The 20939-nt window shown below is 49.2% G+C and overlaps 1 protein-coding gene across 1 annotated transcript in view; it reads right to left on the reverse strand.

Annotated features, from left to right (window-relative positions):
* The window catches only part of hcrtr2 (hypocretin (orexin) receptor 2), an 84658-nt gene that overhangs the window by 55142 nt on the left and 8577 nt on the right, over positions 1-20939 (reverse strand). The window contains exon 2 of the mRNA XM_072498566.1: positions 4580-4758. Within this exon, the coding sequence (XP_072354667.1) occupies positions 4580-4758 (179 nt within the window). The remainder of the gene's footprint in view (positions 1-4579; positions 4759-20939) is intronic.

Consider the following 20939-nt stretch of genomic DNA (forward strand, 5'->3'; position numbering starts at 1 on the left):
GCACGCCCCACTGACCGCCCACCTTGGCCCCTGGTTCTGCAGAGTGACACCGGCCCTATGGGCACCCCCAACCTTCCATCCATGCACCCCACCCTGCGTCACCTGCCGGTGGCCCACACAGGGCAACCCCCACAGTAGCCCCTATGGGGGCCACAGTGCCGGCCCCTGGCGGGGGCAGTGACAGAGAATGGTACCCCTGGCATCAGGGACGGGCGCTAGGGCCAGAGGTCCCATGGTGATGGCCACTGATGGGGCTAGAGGTACGGGGATGGGGGGGGAGGGAACATACGGGGGCAGAGCCCATGGTGCCAACCCGGTGGACCTGGTTGGGCACAGGGGTGTGCACCATGCTAACATGTCAGCCTTTCACCCCGTGCAGGCAATGGATATTGGAATTCAATCAGAAATGGTGGCCTTTCTACTAGTCGCTACAGCCCTGGGGGATGGCCTGTGGCTGGAAGAGCTGGAGCAGCCTCAAGGAGGAGTAAGCTGCAGCGGAAAGTCGAGCAGTGGAGCCTGCCCCAGAGGAACAGGAGGCAGCCGCCTAGGAGACCCAAGAAAGATAAACCAGGCTATATTCTTAATAGTGAGGGACTAAGAGTGTGAAGGAGCAAGTGAATTTGGGTGTCCACATACACGCATCAATGAAGGATAGTGCACGGATTTCTAAGATTGATGGAATGTTTTTTGTTAACTAAAGGGAGGTGGAATACAAAGGCAAGCAATTTATACTCCACATGCACAGAGTCTTGGTGAACCTCCACACGCTAGATTCAGTTCTGAGTACTGACCCTCAGCAATGATAAACTGGTCATGGAGGATGGACAGCACAGATTCACGAGAATGGTATTGAGGCTTATGGTGTTAAATTATGATGATGGCTTCTGATTAAAGGTCACTGACCTGAAACATTAACTCTGGCCGGGTCTTTGGGGTCCCACCTTGGCAACCCCCCCTGCAGGGGTTGAGGAGGACCAGCCACAAGTCCATTGGATTTTTGGCAGGACAGGAAGATCCCAGCGGCGGGTGAGGCCAGAACATCCCGGTCTCTGTTTTGCCCTCCACGGAGGCTGCCAGACCTGCTGAGTATTTTCAGCATGTCCTCGTCTTGGGCGAAATTCTCCGATATCGGCGCGATGTCCGCCGACCGGCGCCCAAAACGGCGCAAATCAGTCGGGCATCGCGCCGCCCCAAAGGTGCGGAATCCTCCGCATCTTGGGGGGCCGAGCCCCAACCTTAAGGGGCTAGGCCCGCGCCGGACTAATTTCCGCCCCGCCAGCTGGCAGAAAAGGCCTTTGGTGCCCCGCCAGCTGGTGCGGAAATGAAATCTCCAGGCGCCGCATGCGCGGGAGCGTCAGCGGCCACTCACGGCATCCCCGCGTATGCGCTGTGGAGGGAGTATCTTCTGCCTCTGCCATGGTGGAGACCGTGGCGAAGGCGGAAGGAAAAGAGTGCCCCCACGGCACAGGCCCGCCCGCGGATCGGTGGGCCCCGATCGCGGGACAGGCTACCGTGGGGGCACCCCCCGGGGCCAGATCGCCCTGCGCCCCCCCCCAGGAGCCCGGAGCCCCTTGTCCCGCCGGTAAGGTAGGTGGTTTAATCTACGCCGGCGGGACAGGCATTCTAGCAGTGGGACTTCGGCCCATTCGGGCCGGGGAATCGCGGGGGGTGCCAACCGGCGCGCCGCGATTCCTGCCCCCGCCGAATATCCGGTGCCGGAGAATTCGGCAACCGGCGGGGGCGGGATTCACGCCAGCCCCCAGCGATTCTCCGACCCAGCGGGGGGGTCGGAGAATCTCGCCCAATATTTCACATTTCCAGCATCTGCCGTGTTCTCTTATTGTGCTAAATGATGAGGGCTGCTTTCACAACAATACTTTGTACGTCTTTAAGTTTAGAACGTTGAGGGTGGAATGAACCAAGGTCTGTAAAATTATAAAAGGGCTTGATATAATAGTAGTGGGGAAACCATTTCCGCTCTGACACACCCCGAGTCACCAGGTTTCAGTTCAAGTCCCACTCCAGAATGTAAGCACAAAAATCAATGCTGACATTCAATGTGCAGTCAATGTTGGAGATGCTGGACGCGATTCAGCGGACAAAAGTCTAAGTCCGCTTTGGGTACTGCAACGCTGGGAATCATCCTGCTATTCAACGGTCCTTTGCCAGGTTTGTTTGCCTCGGGCTGTTTCTCCCCACTGGGGCCACACTGAGATAGACTTCCTGCTGGCAATCTGATCTCGCCTGCAGGAACGGCTGTTCACAGATCGGGGCTCAATTTTGATCGGTAGCCTCGATCTACCACCCACCCCCCCTCCCCCCCCAGCCTTTCAGGCCCCCCTACTTTCTGCCCCTCACCCCCAATCTTGTTGAGGACCTTGGGAACCACCCCCCCTCCAATTGGCAAGCCCTCCCTGGGTCCGATCCCTGGCAGTGCCAACCTGGCACCCGGGTACCCTGGCATAGCTAGCCTGGTCACCCAACTCGGTCCACCCAATGCGTTCTGGGGCCGCCCCTAAATCTGCATATGTAAATTAGCCAAAATGGCCACATATTTTCCCCATCCTTTAACAGATGCTCCAAAAGTGCCAGAATGCAGTGTGGTTCATTCTAAATTCCAGTTCTTTTCAATACGAAAATATTCCATTACTCTGGGGCATAGCTGTACATCATTGTTGAAAGTGAGCTTGATTCTTTTAGAGGGTACCAACTGTTGCAATGGGTACTGTTCCATCAGAACCTGAATCAACCTCAGTGGGCAAGTCCAGGCAGCAATAGTTATTTGACTGAGCTTTTCGGAGCAGGGCGGGGAAACTAAATGACATTTTGTAAAAATAAATTCAGAATATCCAATTTTCTTTTTTTCCCCAATTAAGGGGCAATTTAACGTGGCCAATCCCCCCACCCTGCACATCTTTGGGTGGTGGGGGTGACACCCAGGCAGACACGGGGAGAATGTGCAAACTCCAAACGGACTCGGGGCCGGGATCGAACCCGGGTCCTCAGCAAGTGAGGCAGCAGTGCTAACTACTGCACCACCGTGCCGCCCCACAAAATTACATCTTCAACTGGTATTCACACATGGCCACCTTTTAGTAGGGTGACCAGGCAGTATCAGGAATGGGGAGGATCATTCTTTCCCCTCCTCCTAGACCAGAGGTGCCAGGGTCAATGCACAGCACACCAATTTCAGCATTGGCTGAGATCAGCCAACTCAAATCAGGTCTGAATAAAAGGTTGTTTTGGACTGCATGAATGAGATCTAAAATGGACAGTGCAGTCGGCAAAGAAGTGGCAGATGGAGTACAATGTGGAAAAACGTGAGGTTATGCACTTTGGAAGGAGGAATGGAGGCATAGACTATTTTCTAAATGGGGAAATGCTGAGGAAGTCAGAAGCAAAAAGGGACTTGGGAGTCCTTGTTCAAGATTCTCTTAAGGTTAATATGCGAGTTCAGCCGGCAATTAGGAAGGCAAATGCAATGTTAGCATTCATGTCGAGAGGGCTAGAATACAAGAGCAGGGATGTACTTCTGAGGCTGTATAAGGCTCTGGTCAGACCCCATTTGGAGTATTGTGAGCAGTTTTGGGCCCCATATCTAAGGAAGGATATGATGGCCTTGGAAATGGTCCAGAGAAGGTTCACAAGAACGATCCCTGGAATGAAGAGCTTGTCGTATGAGGAACGTTTGAGGACTCTGGGTCTGTACTCGGAGTTTAGAAGGATGAGGAGGGTCTTATTGAAAGTTACAGGATACTGCGAGGCCTGGATAGAGTGGATGTGGAGAGAATATTTCCACTTGTAGGAAAAACTAGAACCAGAGGACAAAATCTCAAACTAAAGGGACGATCCTTTAAAACAGAGATGAGGAAGAATTTCTTCAACCAGAGGTGGTGAATCTGTGGAACTCTTTGCCGCAGAAGGCTGTGAAGGCCAAATCACTGAGTCTCTTTAAGACAGAGATAGACAGGTTCTTGATTAATAAGGGGATCAGGGGTTATGTCGAGAAGGCAGGAGAATGGGGATGAGAAAAACATTGAGTGGCGGAGCAGACTCGATTGGCTGAGTCGCCTAATTCTGCTCCTACGTCTTATGGCCTTATGGTCTTATGTGCAATCAAGGGAGTTTGAGGGTGAATCAGAGCCTTTCCAGACAGACAGTAAGTTTTCACTCATGAGTTGCGTGATGTCAAATTCGAAATATGCTTCTTATAAATGGATTTATGATTTTGTTACATATAACAGGGAGAGGAAAGTTTCCCAGTGCTGTCCCTTCACCTTGCTTGAGAGTCAGCTACTGAACCATCCTCAAATGGAATAACGTTTTAGGTGCTATTAAATGTTTAAATTAAACAGAATGATGTTGCTTCAGCTGTCACTATTCAATCTGTAGCTCCAATCATTCCTCTGCTTCCACTTCAATAATTACGATTTACTTTTGCACGTGAATTTTTAAGCTCCCATTGTGTAGCGTGCTTTGTTTTAAACCAGCTTTCAGGCGTGCAGTTGTTGTAAAAAGTGTGACGTAAATACAAGTCACTTTTTTAGAAACACTTCCTGAGAAATGAGGAAGTTCTTACCTGTAGGTATGGAATTATTTTGCAGAAAACTTGCCCAAAAAACCATGTTTCAGTTATATCAACCAGCAGGCTGGCAGGGAGACAGATAATCGTAACGAGGATATCGGCAAATGACAAATTAACTATGAAATAGTTTGTGACTGTCCGCATGTGATGATTCTTCCAAACTGCAATGCAAACTGAAAGAAAAACAGGAAAGCATTTGAAAGAACGAAGATCAAACCAGTCTTTTCCCAACTTGCACATTCCTTTGTGTTTTTTTGGAGGTTAGGTTTTAACTTCCTGATGGGAAACGGGTAGGGAGTTGGTAGGCGGGGAGCGGGGCTGAGGGACAATGACCCATTCTCCAGAGAATGCCTGTAGGAGTCCAAGGCTGATTTTAAATGGATGAGCCTGATTTACATTCTGCCAGCTGTCCACGTGAACTAGGTGGAAAAAGGTAGTTAGTTGGTTTTGGCCAGGTCCCCAGAGCACCAAGGTTGCATCTGGGTTAGTGGCAGGAGGCGTGTGAATCTGGGCCGATTCATGACTGGGGATGACAGGGAGAATCCTGGGCCCATTTTGCCTCCTGTGCCATTCTTGCTCTTCTGACGACACTTTGGAGAGTCTTTGACTTACCTTCGAGGACCTCAGAAATGAATGATCTGGATACTGACAAGGATGCAGCACACAGTAGGCCATTTAAGTGCCATTAAAATCTGAATTACTTCAAATTTGCATGCATTCCCATGATACCTGACAGCTTCCTGCAAGAGTCTCAGCCACTATATACCATTAAATGGTGGCCAGCGAAAATTAAGCCAGAACGGGATACTGCTGATCCCATTTATATGTGTAGTCGCTTGATTCAGTTTTCACTCAGAAGATGCAATAATCTCTGCCTCAAACACTCCTTGAGGTAATGCAGCCCATGGGATTGACACTCGAGAGGCTAACAAGCTGCAGCTTCAGCACTCTGCTCTGGGTGGAGTGCGTGGAGGCCAAGCATAAACAGCGGAAAGAGAGCGCAGAATCCAGAGCATCCCAGCAACCTCAATCAAACACCACCTGCCAAACCTGTGGCAGAGTCTGTGGATCCAGGATTGAATTATTCAGCAACCGCAGAATCCATTTCTCCAGAGTGGAAGCAAATCATCCTTGACCCTGCGTGACTGCCCTGAGGTCACCTGACTTAACATTCACTTGTATACTAATGAGACTCCTAGTGGTCACTTTACCCCTATCACTACAGCGGGGACCATGGCTGCTCTGTAAACTATGAGCTTGGTGCTGGATTTGAGGTCTTTGTCTGTGAACACTCGGCTCCTCATGCATCGAAAGACTCCACTGGCGCATTGGAGTTGATGCTGGATTCCATTGTCAAGGAACATGCAACTTCGTCTGAGGAGGAGGGCGAGGAGAAGGTGGGCCAGGAGGGGCTGAAGGAAAAGCCCGGAGAGGACCCGTGGGAGGAGCCGGAGGATGGAGGTCAGACATCGGCAAGGGTCCAGCTTGCCCAGGGGACCAGGGAGGCCCTCATCCTCGCCCGCTTCTCATAGGACAAGGCTTTGTCCATCATCCCACCCCTCTCCCCCATCTCCCCCATTTTCCCTCCCCCTGTCATTTTGCCCCAACTGGTGGTATCTGAATGTCTGAGCATTGCTGGCTGCTAGTCACATCACCTGACCCTTCCTTACTTGCCTTAGCCTAATCTTGTGATCCATCTCTAACCTAATATCTAAATTGCCCTCAATCAGTGTGTCTCTAGTGCTGGCTTTTTATATTTGTATTTATATTTTATGTATTGTTTGTGACACTGAAGTACATTTTGGGCTGCTGCCTCCAAGACAGAATTATGTTTCACTTCTGTAACAAAAAGGAGCTCATATGCCAGACCAGGACAGACATCAAGAGCTGCCTGCAGTGACCCATGGCAGTAACCATGTGGGCTCTGCTAAAGGTATAACTGTTAAACCATATGAGAACATATCCTATCGAGGATATTAGCTAGTATTAATGGCCTCCACACTATCACTTACATTCTACGATATTACTAGCTAAATCATCCACAAACAACCTCAAATAACAATTGAAAATGCTGGAAAAACTCAGCAGTTCTGGCAGCATCTGTGGAGAGAGAAACGGAGTTAATGTTTCAGATCTGTATGACTTCTTCACATAGCATATAGATCTGGGAAAGTCAACTCGCAGTCACCTGCCGTCTGTTACGTGTTCGCCTAGCCTGCAAAAGGGGTAAAGTGCAGTAGGCGCAATTACATGAATCTTGTGTGACAGCGAGGTCATCTTCAGTCGTGGCAGTTGCTGCTGTGCTATTAGAATAAACGTATGCCCGTTGTGACCCAAGAACATTCCAGAAACCAGGCTGTTTCCTGAAAGTAAACTGTTCATTCCACTCTCACTACAACCTGAATTACATAGTAATCAGGCCAAGCAACCAACTGGTCTACCCTGGTGTGTATGTTCGACACCAGCTTCCTCCCACCTCCTCCCACTTTATTACATCTAACCCTATCGCCACAAACTTCAATCGATCCCAAAATAACTCTGGCTAACACCAGCTACCCTCCAGCTAGCCTTCTAGTCATAGAAAAATTATTTCCTTTCTCTGCCCACGGCATTAAGAAGTAGACTTGACCAAGCCTGTCCTCCCTGTAGCGATGTGCCCAGGTGCCCCTCCAGATTTCCTCAGCCTGCTCCGTGTCCATTCCTCTGGGAGGCTCAGCCAGCCCGGCTGTTCTCTACTTGTAAACCTCCTTTCTCTGTTAAAACTCACTGCCCCACGGCAGCAACATCTGAAACCTTAAGGGGCAAGAGAAGCTGGTTAAGGGTGATTGAAGCTAATTTTCCATTGCCAGCTGTACTAAACAGCTTAACTGCAAAGCAACGTTTGTCTGCGCAGGCATTTTATTTTATTGCAAATTAAGTGCGATACCAATATAAATCCCAGAGAGTCGGAACGAATAAAGACTGAAGTCAACAGAAGGCTTTCAACAGCTGCCGTGTGGTGAAGGATATTGTAGTGCCTGCTCGCACATCTCTTTCCAATTATTTTCATTCGGCTGATAGGTTAACGGTGTAGTCTTTATGAGAGACTAGGTTTTATATTGACAGTATTAGCAGCAGCATTAAAATAGACGCCATGCCAGTTTGCCAAAACGCTTTAAGTCACTTAAAATCTATTTTATGTGAACAACGCAAGTTGCAGTTCACTGCCACATCTGTGCCTCAGAAAGTGAAAATGTGGCTGGTCGCTGTTTCTGCAAAGCTTCCCAATGGGCAATGACTCTTGGGGCTTCATTCAAGTCTCATCGCAGCGGTGACTGGGAGACTGCACCAACGACATAGCGAAGAAAAGGGATGAGGATATAAAAAGTGATTTTAGGGAGTTAGGTTGGAAGCTAAAGAGCAGGACAAGCAGAGTAGTGATCCCAGGATTGCTACCGGTGCCACGTGCAAGTGAGGCAAGGAACAGAGAGCGAGTGCAGCTGAACACGTGGCTACAGGGCTGGTGCAGGAGGGAAGGCTTCAGATATGTGGATCATTGGGATATCTTCTGGGGAAGGTGGGACCTGTACATGAAGGACAGATTGCACCTAAACTGGAGGGGCACCAATATCCTGGGTGGGAGGTTTGCTAGAGCTCCTTGGGAGGGTATAAACTAGTTTGGAAGGGGTTTGGGAACCAGAGCTATGGATCAGAGGATAGGGTAGCTGTTGAACAGGCAGAAATAGTATGCAGCAAGTCTGTGAGGAAGGATAGACAGTTGATAGGGCAAGGTTGCACTCAGTGGAATGGGTTAAAGTGTGTCTGTTTCAATGCAAGGAGTGTCAGGAATAAGCACAGTAAGAAGTCTTACAACACCAGGTTAAAGTCCAACAGGTTTGTTTCGATGTCACTAGCTTTCGGAGCGCTGCTCCTTCCTCAGGTGAATGAAGAGGTATGTGCCTCTTCACCTGAGGAAGGAGCAGCGCTCTGAAAGGTAGTGACATCGAAACAAACCTGTTGGACTTTAACCTGGTGTTGTAAGACTTCTTACTGTGCTCATCCCAGTCCAACGCCGGCATCTCCACATCATGTCAGGAATAAGGGAGATGAACTTAGAGCATTGTTCAGTACTTGGAACTACGATGTTGTGGCCATTATGGAGACATGGATTTCACAGTGGCAGGAATGGTTGTCAGATGTTCTGGGGTTTAGATGTTTTCAGAAGAATAGGGAGGGAGGTAAAAGAGGAGGTGGAGTGGCACTGTTAATTAGGGAGTGTACCACAGCAGCACAAAAGGAGGTAGTTGGATTTGTCTACTAAGTCATTATGGGTGGAAATCAGAAACAAGAAAGAAGTAGACACTTTATTGGGAGATTTCTATAGACCCCCCCAATAGCAGCAGAGGGATAGAGGAACAGATTGGGCGGCAGATCTTGGAAAAGTGCAGAACAAAGAACAGAAAACAAAGAAATGTACAGCACAGGAACAGGCCCTTCGGCCCTCCAAGCCCGTGCCGACCATGCTGCCCGACTAAACTACAATCTTCTACACTTCCTGGGTCCATATCCCTCTATTCCCATCCTATTCATGTGTTTGTCAAGATGCCCCTTAAATGTCACTATCGTCCCTGCTTCCACCACCTCCTCCGGTAGCGAGTTCCAGGCACCCACTACCCTCTGCGTAAAAAACTTGCCTTGTACATCTACTCTAAACCTTGCCCCTCTCACCTTAAACCTATGCCCCCTAGTAATTGACCCCTCTACCCTGGGGAAAAGCCTCTGACGTAACAGAAGTAACAGAGTTGTTATCATGGGTGACTTCAACTTCCCGAATATTGACTGGAACCTCCTTAGTGCAAATGGTTTGGATGGAGCAGATTTTGTCAGGTGTGTACAGGAAGGATTCCTGACTCAATAGGTAGATAGGCCGACTAGGGGGGAGCCCATATTGGACTTGGTGCTCGGCAACGAACCAGGCCAGGTGTCAGATGTCTCGGTGGGAGAGCATTTCGGTGACAGTGACCACAACTCCTTGACCTTTACCATAGTCATGGAGAGGGACAGGAACAGACAATATGGGAAGGTATTTAATTGGGGGAGGGGAAATTATACTGCTATTAGACAGGAGCTGAGGAGCATAAAGTGGGAACAATTGTTCTTGGGGAAATGCACAACAGTAATGTGGGGGTTGTTTAAGGAGCACTTGCTGCGAGTGCTGGATAGTTTTGTCCCACTGAGGCGAGGAAGGAATGATAAGGTGAAGGAGCCTTGGATGACAAGAGAAGTGGAGCTTCTAGTCAAGAGGAAGAAGGACGTTTACATAAGGTTGAGGAAGCAAGGATCTGACTCGGCTCTAGAGGGTTACAAGGCAGCCAGGAAGGAACTAAAAAATGGACTGAGGCGAGCTAGAAAGGGGCATGAAAAAGCCCTGGTGGGAAGGATTAGGGAAAACCCCAAGGCATTCTACACTTATGTGAGAAATAAGTGGATCATCAGAGTATGAGTAGGGCCGATCAGGGATAGTGGAGGGAACTTGTGCCTAGAGTCTGAGGAGATAGGGGAGGCCCTAAATAAATATTTGCTTTAGTATTCACTAGAGAGAGGGACCTTGTTGCTCATGAGAACAGTGTGAACCAGGTTGATAGACTCAAACAGGTTGATATTAAGAAGGAGGATGTGCTGGAGATTTTGAAAAGCATCAGGATAGATAAATCCCCTGGGTCTGACGGGATATACCCAACGTTACTACAAGAAGCGAGGGGGGAGAATGCTGTGGCATTGGCGATGATCTTTGTGTCCTCACTCTCCACTGGAGTGTACCGGATGATTGGAGGGAGGCGAATGTTGTTCCCCTATTCAAGAAAGGGAATAGGGAAATCCCTGGGAATTACAGACGCATCAGTCTTACGTCTGTGGTGAGCAAAATATTGGAAAGGATTCTGAGAGATAGGATTTATAATTATTTAGAAAAACATAGTTTGATTAAAGATAGTCAGCATGGCTTTGTGAGGGGAACGTCATGCCTCACAAGCCTCAATGAATTCTTTGAGGATGTGATGACACACATTGATGAAGGTCGGGCAGTGGATGTGGTGTATATGGATTTCAGTAAGGCATTTGATAAGGTTCCCCATGGTAGGCTCTTTCAGAACGTTAGGGAGCATGGGATACAGGGAAATTTGGCTGTCTGGATACAGAATTGGCTGGCCGAAAGAAGACAGCGAGTGGTAGTGGATGGAAAGTATTCCGCCTGGAGGTCGGTGACCAGTGGTGTCCTGCAAGGATCTGTTCTGGGATCTCTGCTCTTTGTGGTTTTTATAAATGACTTGGATGAGGAAGTGGAAGGGTAGGTTAGTAAGTTTGCCTATGACACGAAGGTTGGGGGAGTTGTAGATAGTGTTGAGGGTTGTTGCAGGTTACAACAGAGCATTGACAGAATGCAGAGCTGGGCTAAATGTGGCAGATGGAGTTCGACGTTGATAAATGTGAAGTGATTCAGTTTGGAAGGTCGAATTTGAATGCTGAATACAGGGTTAAAGGCAGGATTCTTGGAAGTGTGGAGGAACAGAGGGATCTTGGGGTCCACGTACATAGATCCCTCAAAGTTGCCATTCAGGTTGATAGGGTTGTTAAGAAGGCATATGGTGTGTCGGCTTTCATTAACAGGGGGATTGAGTTTAAGAGCTGCGAGGTTTTGCTGCAGCTTTATAAAACTCTGGTTAGACGACACTTGGAATTTTGTGTCCAGTTCTGGTCGCCTCATTATAGGAAGCATGTGGAGGCTTTGGAAAGCGTACAGAGGAGATTTACCAGGATGCTGCCTGGACTAGAGGGCATGTCTTATGAAGAAAGGTTGAGGGAGCTAGAGCTTTTCTCACTGGAGCGAAGTGGGCAGTGAGGTGACTTGATAGAGGTGTACAAGGTGATGAGAGGCATGGATAGAGTGGATAGCCAGAGACTTTTCCCCAGGGTGGAAATGGCTGTCACGAGGGGACATAATTTCAAGGTGATTGGAGGAAGGTATAGGGGAGATGTCAGGGGTAGGTTCTTTACACAGAGAGTGGTGGGTGTGTGGAATGCACTGCCAGCAGAGGTGGTGGCGTCAGAGTCATTAGGGACATTTAAGCAACTCTTAGACAGTCACATTGACAGCAGTAAATTGAAGGGGTGTAGGTTAGGTTGATCTTAGATTAGGATAAATCGTGGGCTGAAGGGCCTGTACTGTACTGTACTGTTCTATGTTCTATGTTCTAAATGCTGATATGGGAGTTCTGGCTGCCCTTGGACTCTTCAGTTAGTCATGTGTAAAACCCCCAGAAAGCAAACGTTTGTCCTGCTTTCCCTGGTACTGGGAACACCCAATCGAAATGTTGCTTCAGCAAAACTTTATTTAAAAGTTATTAATATATGTTTCAAAAAATCTATCCCATCCCTTTTCCATTACAATTTCCAATGTTCCCATTTGCAATGGAAACATTTGTATAAAGTTTCACACTGAAATTTCAGCCTCCCCTGGTGAAGATATTGCAGTGCCACTGAATAGAAAAGGTTAATTGCTTGGCAATTATATTGGGGTTCCCACTCTAAATCTGGGCATAGGAATTTGTAATAGAAATAAAATAGTGACAGAATGTAGGACTGCGGGAGGTTTAAAATGGGAGTTAAATAATGCCTGTGTGGCCGAACCCACGTATAAAAGTCATCATAGGCTGCTTTCCCCGTTGACAGGGGGACCTGATTGGTGGTGATTTAACCACATCCCATTTGAGGAGCAAAGTTGACAAGGCAGGCCTTCATAAATACCTCAGCATGATCAGGAATTGAACCCCGTGCTGTTGGCTGTGCTTTGCATCACAAACCAGCTATTCAGCCCTCTGAGCTATTCCAGCCCTCTGAGCTAAACCAGCCCTCCGAGCCCACTTATCCATTCATTGGAAATGGATCAGACCAGATTTAACCTCAGCGGCTGAAGAAGGAGACTCAGCAGCACCTTTTTCAGGGCAATTAGGGATGGGCAATAAATACTGGCCCAGGAGCAGCATCCACACCCCATGGAAAATCATTAAAAGATGCAACATAGCCGAGGGCCATTTGCCATCTTGGAAAAAGTTATCCAAATCCTCCCACTTCCCTTCCATTTTCCCAAAGAACTGCAAATGTTTCCTCTTCAGGTGTTGTTCCGATTCCATTTTGAATAGAACCAGCTTTCGTCACCTAATTAGGTAGAACATTCTAGATGGGAACAATTCATTACATTGAAAAACCCGTCACCACCATTCTCTATCTAGTTACCTTGGATCTGTGTCCTCTGTTTATCAGCACTCCTTAATATCGCCCCTTCCCCTTCTCTGCTCTAGCCAGTGTTCACTGTTTACTAATCCTCCACTAAATCTCCCCTTCACCTTTTCTGCTCCAACAACCTAACGGGGAGGTTTTGAAGTGTCATTTCAGGTGTGTTTGGCTGGGAGTTTCTCCCCAGCTCTATCGACAAGTTCCCCGGCACTATCTAACCGCACTTTGTCATTTATTTGGGCCTTGGGGAGTTTCTCTTCGGGCTAGCCCACAAATTATTCTCATCAGTGGGGAGCTGAACCCGCCGGCCAGACCAGCTCCTCAGAGATCGGGCCACCATTTTGAAAGGGTGTCCCGATCTCTTCATCAACTTGAGACTACCCTACAGACCCCATCCACAGGCAATGTCACTCCCCACACACATGGGTATTATCTCACCACCACCCCCCCACACCCCTCAAGAGAGGGGAGCCCATATGGAGTCGCTGAGATGCTTTTCAGGCTTTCCCAGGTCGTCCCCACCCCAGACCCCCCCTCATCTCCCCCTCAACATTCCAGGAACCCCTTCATACCCACCTTTCACTCCCCACCCTTCATACCCTCACTCAACCCTCAATTCATGGGTATGCCCCCCCCTCAGGCCCTCACCCTTGACAGTGTCACTTTGGCACCCAGGCACTGTCACCCTGGCAGTGCTCTGCCAACCTGGCAGTGCCACCCAGGCCCATTGGCAGTGCTCAGGTGCTCAGGTACCAGGGGGAGAGCCAGGGTGCACCACCCAGGGACCTCCAATGGTCAGCAAGACGATCAAGGTGCCTTGACACCTGATCCACGTTTGTGTGGACCAGTGCTAATCAGCGTCCATGTGACCTGTCACTGGAGAGTCGGTTAGAGGAGGGAAGGCCTTTAGATTGGGCGCCCACCTCACAAGAGAGGTGGAGATTGCATTAATTGCTCTCAATTAGCTTCATGCCGCATTTAGGCGGGATCAGAATCAGGAGCGGGCCAGTTAGATCGCAAACTGCTCGGCACCTGGCATGTTCCCGATTTGAGCCACTCCCACGACCTGACCAGCCTGCACGGATGCTTGCTGGGCGTAATGTGCTTCTAAATCGTTCCGCTAGTCTGTGTGTACTGTTTTCTGATCCTTCACTAAATCTCCCCTTCCCCTTCTCTGATCTAAGAAGGTGGATCTTTAATGATTCTTGTTTTCCATTCATCATAGTGATCATGTGAAAAACTTCCCATCATCCAACCTAAATGTGCTATTCTTTATATACCTCTGTAGACTCATGTCTGAAAGCTTCTTTCAAAATTAAACCCTGAACACTCTTCAGTCTATTCTTGCAATTCAGATATCTGGCGCTGGGAATCATTATTGCTCCACCTCCAACAGTTGCATGTCTTTTTGTGTCTTGCTGTCCAGAATGAGGTACAACCAAACTTTCACTTTCCCCAAAACTACCTCAAAAGCCACTTTGCCAGGCCAACACGGTGGCGCAAGTGGTTAGCACCGTTGCCTCATGGCGCTGAGGTCCCGGGTTTGAACCCGGCTCCGGGTCACTGTCCGTGTGGAGTTGGAACATTCTCCCCGTGTTTGCGTGGGTTTCGCCCCCACAACCCAAAGGATGTGCAGAGTAGGTGGACTGACCACATTAAATTGCCCATTAATTGGAAAAAATGAATTGGATACTCTAAATTTATTTTTAGAAAGCCACTTTGCCTTTTTCACAGAAAGATTCTGTCCTGGTGACTCCTTCCCACAGTTCAAAAGACTCTCCGATCCTCACAGTTTACAGGAACACATCATTCCTGCAATGCTCCTCCTAAGGTCACAGAGACACTATACCACCTTCATATACATTTTTTTCTTATCAGTGCCGCCCTCCTACCCGCAATGGATTCTGTATTGATTCATCCTATGATCAGAAATCCCAATCTGTGGCACAGAGAAGATGTCCATTGAAGGTGGGTTCCCCTCTTTCAATGGAGACTGTTTCAGAGCCCAATCCTGACAAGGTCTGTACAAATGAGGCAGGCCATTTTTCCCCTCTAGCTCATCCCTTATCTGTGGACAAAGCAACAGTGCCAGGTAAGAGCTGCAACCAGAAGCAACCAAGATATTGGAAAACAAAGTGGAGCAGGCAGTAAGCAGCCTGATTCCCTGAGGCAGTAAGTCAGCAATTGCAGATAAGAAGCATTGATGGTGGCACGGTAGCACAGTAGTTAGCACTGTTGCTTCACAGCGCCAGGGACCCGGGTTTGATTCCCAGCTTGGGTCACAGTCTGTGAGGAGTCTGTACGTTCTCCCTGTGTCTGCGTGGGTTTCCTCCGGGTGCTCCGGTTTCCTCCCAAAAGTCCCGAAAGACGTGATTGTTAGGTGAATTGGACATTCTGAAGTCTCCCTCTGTGTACACGAACAGGCGCCATAGTGTGGCGACTAGGTGCATTTCGCAGTAACTTCATTGCAGTGTTAATGTAAGCCTACTTGTGATGCTAATAAAGATTACTTTTATTGATGCATTTACACTGTTGCTCCAAAATGATTAAGAATCAAGGCTCAACAGCCTGACAGTGGCAGCTGTGAGAGTCTCCGTACCACATTAAAATGGTATGTGTAAAATGTGACAGTTATGAAGACATAGTGGCAAGACAAATTTCACTGCAGGGTTGTACAAAGTTCAGCATATGGACTTAACTGCCCTCACATGTCCTTGGTTCAGGAGTTGGAAAATTGCATGCACAGTCTCCACAGGAATTTCAAGTTTCTGGAAGGTTCAATGTGGGGCCAGTTGCTTCAGTCGGCTAAGTGGTGCAGATTAATGCTAGTCAAACTCCGTATTGGCTGAGGTAGTTGTTGGGTCCACCTCCTCGCCTTGACCTGCTATCATCATCGTCAGCTGTCCCTCCATTCGAGGATGAAATGCACTCAGGGTCAGGACTTACTGCCAGGGGTCTTCATGTGATGGACTATATGGGGCAGGATATCCCATGGGCAGTGGACTGCAGGACCTGCTTCCTTTTCTTTCCTTCTTAGCCGCCATTCTGACTCATCATTAAGATGTTGGCCAAGGAGGCAGTTTTCGGCCATCCGCCCAAATGCTCAGTCCATGAAGTTGAGTTTTACCTGAATGTTTCTGGAACTGACTCCAAGAAGGGCACCACCATTTGTTAGACAGTCCTCTTATTAAACCCAGAGGATATGGTGGAGGCATGTTTTTAAAAATTCATTCATGGTATTTAAATGCCACTGGCTGGGCCAGCATTTATTGCCAATCTTTACGTGCTCTTGAAAAGGTGGTGGTGAACTGCCGCCTTGACCCGCTTCTGTCCACATAGTGTAGGTACACCCACCGTGCTGTTAGGAAGGGACTTCCAGGATTTTGAACCAGTGACAGTGAAGAAACGGCAATATATTTTCAAGTCAGGATGGTGTGTGACTTGGAGGGAAATATGCAGGTGGTTGGCGGATGTACCTTGGAGGGCCTGGAGCCCCCAGCTGACTTACCGGTGTCACTGGCATTGCAGTGCCAAACTGTTCTGCCTGATGCCCTTGACATGTGCTGTGTCAGGAGAGGGAATTGATAAAAACTGGAGACCATCGTCATCTTCTTGGTGGAAAGCTGAGTTGGCCTCCATCAGTTCTTCCTCCCTGATGGTGCCTCTAGGGTCCTCAGGGTCTCCATTGGGCAGAAATGCAGCTGGAGTGAGCTCCAGCGGCCTCTGAGTCATCGAGCTCTGTCAGTCCTGGAGGCTCCCCATTGGATGCACCGTGGTGTCAACACACTCAGCGATGCTCCTCAGTGACTGGGCCACATTCTGCACCGCCTCGGCAATGTTCACCTGCGTGAAGGACATGTCTCTTATCAAGTGGAACATGATGTCCAAACCCTCAGTCAAGGTCGTCACAGACTGAGCCATTCCTTGAGCACCACCACACAAGTCACTGACATTGTGCTCCAGCCTTTCCACTGCAGTCGCCACACTAGCAGTGTTGGCCTCAGTGCCACACATTGTTGGCATCATCTCCTGTGCCCATAGCCATTGGGACTCCTTGAATCGGCTATGCACTCTGTGGAATGTTGCTGACAATTCACAATGCAGAAGGAGGCCATTTGGCCCATCGAGTCTGCACCGGCCCTTGGAAAGAGCACCCTACCCAAGCCCATACCCTATCCCCATCCTATCGCCACCCTATCCCCACACCTCCATCCTTTCCCCGTAACCCCACCTAACCTTTTTTGGACATTAAGGGCAATTTAGCATGACCAACCCACCTAACCTGCACCTCTTTGGACTGTGGGAGGAAACTGGAGCACCCGGAGGAATCCCACTCAGACACGGGGAGAACGTGCAGTCTCTGCACAGACAGTGACCCAAGCCGGGAATGAACCTGGGACCCTGGAGCTATGAAGCAACTATGCTAACCACTGTGCTACCCGGGCTGCCCAGATCACATGGCTGTGCTCTGGGATAACTTTGTCTTCAGTCATGAGATCCAACAGATCTCCAATTACTGACTTCCTTGGATGTTTCTCCATCCACCTGATGTGCATCAGCAACTGTGTGGTGCTCACCAGATTGTGCCCCAGAAGAGTGTCCACTAATGTCGCCGACCGAGTTGTGTATCTCTGCGCTGGTGGAAGCTGGAGATGATATCTGCGGCGTGTCGGTATCTGTGAGAGCACTCAACAGAGCTCTCCTCAGAGGTTGTCTTTTTGGTAGGAGTTGGAGGGGTGATTCCGGATGGCCCAGCCCCATCAGATGGAGATCCTGTGAGACAATGGACACGTGGTCAATGAGAGGGAAGGATTATTTTCTCTGACATGAACAATTCACTTGAGAAAGGTTATCTGAGTGAAGGGGATCCTCACCTCTGCAGCGCAAGCCAACCTCGCGGAAACAAGATGTCCCATCTCGCATCCACAGCATCAAGAAACCTGGCCAGGTCAGCATCGCCAGAGTGAGGAGCAGGTCTGCGTGCTGCCATGCTTGTGTCTTCACTGGGAATGAGTGGTGCGGGAGTGCTGAAAAGCAGCTCCGTGTTGTTTGTCAGTGAGACGCTGAGGCGCAAATCTGGTGACTAAGATGGCAAGATGGTCAGTAATGGTAGGAAGCTCGCGAAGGCTCGTTTCTAGCACTACAACGTAGGTCGCAATCCCTTCCAATCGCACCCAAAATGACACTCCAAAATGTTTCCGTTAAACCGTGCCCTCGGTCAAATGCTGTCATGATATCACACTCACTTTACCTCAGGAATTCAGCTCTTTTGCCTGTGTTTGGATCAAGGCTATAGTGAGGTCAGGAGATGAGTGACCTTGGCAGAACCATATTGTGCATCCATGATCAGGTTATTGTTGAGTAACTGCCGGTTGACTACATTAGTTGATTACACTGTTGATGACCAGTTTCATCACTTTATTGATGATTGAGAGTAAACCGGTGGGGCGGGGTTGGACTTCTGCTTTTGTGGAGGTAAATAGGTAATCAAATGCGTTGTTTAAAAGATGAAACTTCTTTTTAGAAATAAATAATGAAATTTAACAATAATGGTAACACATCAGGGGCGAAATTCTCCGGAAACGGCGCGATGTCCACCGACTGGCACCCAAATCGGCGTAAATCAGACGGGCATCGCGCCGCCCCAAAGGTGCGGAATGCTCCGCTTCTTTGGGGGCCGAGCCCCAACCTTAAGGGGCTAGGCCGGCTCCGGACGGATTTCCACCCCGCCAGTTGGCGGAAAAGGCCTTTGGTGCCCCGCCAGCTGGCGCGGAAATGACATCTCCGGGCGGCGCATGCACGGGAGCGTTCGCGACCGCTGACGGAATTCCCGCGCATGCGCAGTGGAGGGAGTCTCTTCCGCCTCCGCCATGGTGGAGACCGTGGTGAAGGCGGAAGGGAAAGAGTGCCCCCACGGCACAAGCCCGCCCGCAGATCGGTGGGCCCCGATCGCGGGCCAGGTCACCGTGGGGGCACCCCCCAGGGCCAGATCGCCCCACGCCCCCCCCAGGACCCCGGAGCCCGCCCGCGCCGCCTTGTCCCGCCGGTAAGGTAGGTGGTTTAATTTACGCCGGCGGGACAGGCATTTTAGCGGCGGGACTTCGGCCCATCCCGGCCTGAGAATCGCGCGGGGGGGCCCGCCAACCGACGCGGCGCGATTCCCGCCCCCGCTGAATATCCAGTGGTGGAGAATTCGGCAACCGGCGGGGGCGGGATTCACGCCAGCGTCCGGGGATTCTCCGACCCAGCGGGGGGTCGGAGAATCTCGCCCCAGAACACTAGCGACAGTAATAACTTAGAAAACAGGAGCACGAGTAAAGGCTCCTAGCTTTTGTTCTTTGGGTTATGTAGTTCATCATTGTTTTCGTTACATCAGTCCTGGTGATGATGATACTCAAACCCAAGGTTCTGGGCACAGGTTGCTAGTACAGCTAATTTAATTTGATCGTACATTTTTGGAATTGAGTCGCATGTTTGAAGATTTTCCAGATTTGTCACTCTTTGGTTGGACTCTTTTCAGACTAAAACATTGATCTTGTCCTTGTGGGACTTCTGGGTTTTGCGATGTCTTGGTGCAAGGTGGATGTTCATGACCGATCGAACAAGCCGATGATCTGTCCAGTAAGCATCAATCCCCCACATGAATTGAGTGATGCATACATGAGTTCAATAGTTGACTCGAACAATAACATAATCCAGGATGTGCCAGTGCTTTGATCTAGGATGCCTCCTGGGGATTTGTATTAATAATAATAAGAATAAGAATAATAACAGCTTATTGTCACAAATAGGCTTCAATTAAGTTATTATGAAAAGCCCCTAGTCGCCACATTCCGCCGCCTGTTCGGGGAGGCCGGTATGGGAATTGAACCTGTGCTGCTGGCTTTGTTCTTCATTACAAGCCAGCTGTTTAGCCCACTGTGTATTTGTCCTTCCGGTGGAAGAGGGTATTTGTTTTCATGAGGCCAGTGAACATACTTTGTTAGAAGAAGGAACACCATTTGCATTGGCTTTTCCCTTACCGGTTTTCCCAATGGTTTCACCCCAACATTCAGAACCACGACCAATCCTGATAATCCTTCCCCAGAAGCGTATTTTTTTCTTTTGGGAAGGATAGGAGTGCAGACTTGTTCAAGGTCAAGAGAGAATTGTTCACTCACATCTTTATTGGAGTCAAGAGCTGATGACGGTGACATATTGCCTGTTGCTGAGCTGTAGGTGAAGTTTCATGAGTCTTTCATTTATACAATTGGGGAGTTCTGGCAGTGCAGACCCCATTCCAGATCACAAAACACTTGCGTGGATACAAGGATCGCTGTTAGCCCTTCCTTTTCAGGAAAATAGGTAAACCCTGCTTGTACCTTAAGCTGCCCCTACCCAGGATGGTGGGCCCCACTGAAGGAGACTACATCAATTTCAAGTCTTGATACTCACACGATATGACTGAATTCTGCTTTCTGAACAGTCACTCTGAGATTGTCCAAGAGTGTTCTAACATTCCAAGTTGCAAAAGTCAGAGTTTACATTCTTTGGCCACGAAGGTGGTGATTCACAGTGGGGGAGATTCCCCAGCCATGAGAAACATGAGCCTCCTGTTTTTAAGGCACCTTTTCTAGCCCCCATCACATGTGGGGTGAGCAGAGAGTATCTCAGTCAGATGTGCTGGTGCCCAAAGATACCTCTGACCGAACAAAAATGTTCAATGATCTTCACGTGTCTGTAACCTGTGCGCAGATTCTTGACGAGGGCCTCCCAGGTTCACAGCCCCAGTCACCAATTCCCCAGCGCCACAGGACCTGGTGAGTGGACATTGGAAGAAGCTTGCGCATGACCTTTTTTAATGTGGGGACCTTGGGCCATTGTCCATGTGATCTCAACAGGCTGTGGTCAGATTTGAGCGACGTGTCGAGGCATGACTGGGACCACCTTGTTGCTGCAGCCGGTGAGATGCACAGTCTTCCTTTGCCTGTTCTGCCGTTGAGGAAATTTTGGACCACATGTTGTCTGGCACCTCCCCCCCGACCTGCCAAAATCAAGGAGGTATCACTCGAGGGACCTTCAGAATGCACAGGCCTCACCACCA

The sequence above is a fragment of the Scyliorhinus torazame genome, chromosome 4 (assembly GCF_047496885.1).
Source record: "Scyliorhinus torazame isolate Kashiwa2021f chromosome 4, sScyTor2.1, whole genome shotgun sequence".
NCBI lineage: Eukaryota > Metazoa > Chordata > Chondrichthyes > Carcharhiniformes > Scyliorhinidae > Scyliorhinus > Scyliorhinus torazame.